Genomic DNA, 4,216 nt, shown 5'->3' with positions numbered 1-4,216 from the left:
GCAGCAGTCCAAGAAGCAGGGCAGCAGCACAAAGGCTACAGATCCCAGCTGCAACATTCTCTTGTTCAGAAATCTGCAGGTCCCGTCTCCACCAGTCCACTCGGGATGTGGAAGTGAGATGATTCACAGCCTCCTGCAGCGCGGGACACACACACAGCCTCAACGCAGGAGCTCCCCCCCCCGCCACTGCAGTTACTCACCGGTTTCACATCCAGAAGGATGGAGGACTTGGCAATAAGACCCGGTTTCTTGGCTTTCTTCTCTGCGTACTGACGCAGTCTCTCCTCCCGGACTTTGGCAGCCTCTTCGTCTTCCTCTTCATCGTCACTCCCAAAAAGATCGATGTCATCGTCGTCATCTTCCTCTGCAGCCGCCGGCTCGACTTTCTTTGCCGGTGAAGCGGACGGGAGCTCCACTTTCTTGGAAGGAACACTGAATGGCTCCACTTTCTTCATCGGGATGACATTCATTCAGGTTTGTATTAAGGAAAAAAGAGAGAAGATTAACCTGAAATTGAATCGCAGCAGCACTTGAGCAGCTCAGGAAGAGAAGTCCATGTTGCTCAAGACAGCGAACACAGCCTACACCACCTGCTTGCTGTGAGGAACTTGCTATTTCCCACCAAAACAGGACATTCGACCCGATAGGCTTTTGAACAGGCCCAGTATGGCCATGCTCCTGCAGCAACAACCACCACGTAGCCAAGAGCTCATCCTTCTCCTAAGGGCTCAGGATACCTAAGCCATAAGAATCCGAGAGGGACAGCAGCTCAGAAGGTAACCACGCGCCCTCCCCCTCGCACGAGACCACCGGCAGCCATGGCCTCCAACCTGCAAGAACCCACCACACTGGTGCCATGCATTCAGCTCTCTGTTTTCTCTTATACTAAATCCCTTCTTATAGGGGACATTGGCTAAAAACAAGCGTCACCAATTCTGCATATCCACTGGAACAAAGTGCCATTTTACCTGGTGCGTGCTAAGAAACTCGCAGCACCATAGGCTAAATGATAATGAAGTATGTATTAACCCCAAACTTGCATAGATTTGCATCAGCTCTCCCTAAATGAAATCTCTAACCTAACTTCTTTGTTGGTCTTAGGGTAGAATGTTCCTCTTTGCACGTATTTTTTTAGGAAAGATAAGGAGTCAGCTGCCAAAACTGCTGGAAAGCCTGCAAACTCATCCTAACGATAAGCATCTCGCAGAATCTCAGAATGGTTTGGGTTGGAAGGGACCTTAAAGACTATCCAGTTCCAACCCCCCTGCCATAGGCAGGGACACCTTCCACTAGACCAGGTTGCTCCAAGCCTCATCCAGCCTGGCCTTGGACACTTCCAGGGATGGGGCATCCACAGCTTCTCTGGGCAACCTCTCCCAGTGCCTCCCCACGCTCTGCAGGAAGAATGCATTCCTGATGTCTGATCTCAAACTCCCGCTTTCCATTTAAACCCCTTACCCTTTGTCCTGTCACTACAGGCCCTTGTGAAAAGCCTCCCCCCTGCTTTCTTGCAGCCCACCCAGGCACTGGAAGGGACTCTAAGGTCTCCCTGGAGCCTTCCCTTCTCCGGGCTGAACCCCCCAACTTTCCTGACTGCCCTATGGCAGAGGGGCTCCAGCCCTTGGAGCAATTTTCATGGCCTCCTCTGGACTTGCACCAGACAGTTGATATCCTTCCGATGTTGAAGGCTCCCAGAGCTGGATGCAGCATTCCAGGTGGGGTCTCAGGAGAGCAGAGTACAGGGGAAGAATCCCCTCCCTCGACCTCCTGGCCACGCTGCTCTGGATACAGCCCAGGATACGGTTGGCTTTCTGGGCTGCCAGCGCACACTGCCGGCTCATGTCCCGCTTTTCGTCTACCAGTCCCCCCAAGTCGTTCCCCCCAGGGCTGCTCTCGATCCATTCTCTGCCCATCCTGTGCTTGTGCTGGGATCACCCCAACCCATGTCTCCACCTTCACCCAGTCACGAGACCTTGGAAATGAGCCGGCACTTTGCGGCAGCGAAGCAGTCGAGAACAGCACTTTGCCAAGGCTCACCTGGGTTGGAGGAACTGGTGAAGGCTGGTGGGACGTAGATGACTTTTCCAGAGCATTCAGGCGGCTTTCCAGCTTGAAGATGGCCATCTGAAGGTCTGCAACAACTGCAGGAAGAGGTAGGGGGAAAGAACATTACCTCCCAGGCTCTGCATCAGCTCTCAAGTCAGGACAAATTTCCTTCTGCTCAAAACAGACTTTAAAAACCACCAGTTGGCCCAGAGCGAAGCCTGCAGAGCTCTGATCAAGACACTGGCACATGCTGACCTGGGGACAAAATCAGTAAGGGATCATGGAATCACAGAATGGTTTGGGTTGGAAGGGACGTTAAAGATCATCTAGTTCCAACCCCCCTGCCATGGGCAGGGACATCTCCCACTAGACCAGGTTGCTCGAAGCAAGACCCCATCCAGTTTTGCTTTCATGCTGGCAGATTCTCCTACTTACCACTGTGAAGGTTTTGATTTTCTACCTCCAGGTGAGAAATTCTGGCAAGGAGTTCATTCTGGTCACCGGCAGGCCCCGAAGAGGTTGTGCTTGCACTCTGCAACAAGGAAAACCGAGGTGAAACAAATCTGTTTGCCTCCTCCCAAGGCTCAGTGGTTCAGTGAAGCAAAGCAGAGTCATGCCTTCAGGGAAGAAGAAAACATGGGAGCGAATCTAAGAACAAAGACATTTTCTCTAAAGGCTTTATCAAATGGCTATAGGAGCTCTACAGAATGAAGCATGAAACATGTCAAGAAATTTCAGCAGGCACCGATGAGCGAAGGATGTTTTTTACAGTCTCAGATCACAGACTGCCCCTTAAATGGGGCAGCTGGTCTCTTCTCACAAACTGAGGCGCAGAGCACAGGGGTGACCGGGCTCATGTCACCCAGCAAGTCACCGTGAAAGCTGGAAAAGAAATGCCGGCATTTCTATACTCCCACCTTCTCCAGTCCAGCCTGTCATTCCTCTGAAAACAACTTAAACCTACTTTTAAGACATCCTCAGGGAGGAATTATGCCAATCCAGCTTCCAAAGTATTTCACTTTAACAGCAATAAAGAGCTTTCTTTTCTTTAAGGAGGACCTGATCCCTAAAGTCAAACCAGCAAAGGGAAAAATATGTAACAGGCCTTCACACTTTGCTTTAAAAGTGTAATTTATAAGTGAATACAGTGATAGAGAACACAACTGATGCTCTTTCAAGTCCACCCTGCGTATACTTCTGTGGTTCTTGGCTGACGTGCTGCTGAGATCTCAGCAGTCCCGTAAGACGGAGAGAGGGAAACCACAGGGGTCACGATGAGGAATAGCACAGCACACAAAGCAGGTCTGGGAGGTGCCTGGCCCTAGGAGACACGGGGAGGGGTGCAGGAAGGTCAGAGAGACACTTCTCCACCCACCCAAGAAGAGGGTCAAGGTGAAAAGCACTACGAAACCCATCTCCAACGCAGCCTGCGCAGCGGATGCAGGCTCAGGAACACGAGTGCTACCCCCAGACACGGGCGGGGGACCTAAATGCCCTGTTTCTAGATCCTATTATACAGGGTGAGCTACAACCATGAGCCAACGGACAAATGCTTCTCATCGTAAGGAAAAGCATGGTCCAGCTCTCCAAGGCAGGGCTGCCCTCAGCCCTACAACGTGCTTTCAGATCACACACCCAGCTCCATGCATGCGCAGGTGACTTACAGTTGAACGGCCCGACTGCCTCTTGTGACGGGCAGAAGGAGCTTCTTTACTACGAGGAGCTGTCTTCTGCTGCAAAGGGCAAAAGGTTTGGAGGAAGTTTGGTTTAACAAGGAAGACAGAAAAGGATTTGGGTCGTGTTGGAAGAAGCAGTTCAAGTGGAGGAAGCAGACCCACATGCAGGACAAAGTGTCACGCAGCGAGAAACAGCCTCACACCAAACAAAGCCTGCACAGAAACATCCGTTCATGAACTCTGCCGTCTCCTTGTCAGACATCTCAGTGCCTGCAGAAAAGTCACGCAGCTGGGTAGCAGAATTAGAGGTCTCGAGCAGAGTCAGTCATCTCCCCATCTGTAAAAGCAGAGGTGCACACATTGCTGCAGCACACACTGCGGTGTCAGCTGACCCTCTGGTCGTTAGGGAAAATTAATACTCAAGAGATGCAGAAACACATGTAAGGCACTCAGTAAGTCTCTAATTACCTCCAACACATCTCTCCTACAGTAAA

The 4,216-nt window shown here is 51.3% G+C and overlaps 1 protein-coding gene across 1 annotated transcript; it reads right to left on the bottom strand.

Annotated features, from left to right (window-relative positions):
* Positions 1 to 200: 200 nt before the first annotated feature.
* On the bottom strand, positions 201 to 3,779 carry LOC104512835 (elongation factor 1-delta-like; the record flags this gene model as incomplete). The annotated part of the gene is made up of 4 exons (XM_010155972.1): positions 201 to 449; positions 2,038 to 2,141; positions 2,482 to 2,578; positions 3,711 to 3,779. Coding segments are annotated over 4 exons (519 nt in total), but the record flags the coding sequence as incomplete, so codon positions are not given.
* Between the last annotated feature and the right edge of the window lie 437 nt (positions 3,780 to 4,216).

This window comes from Eurypyga helias, unplaced genomic scaffold, assembly GCF_000690775.1.
Source record: "Eurypyga helias isolate BGI_N326 unplaced genomic scaffold, ASM69077v1 Scaffold46637, whole genome shotgun sequence".
Classification (NCBI taxonomy): domain Eukaryota; kingdom Metazoa; phylum Chordata; class Aves; order Eurypygiformes; family Eurypygidae; genus Eurypyga; species Eurypyga helias.
Note: the sequence above shows the minus strand (reverse complement) of the source record. Positions and strands in the feature narration are given on the sequence as shown.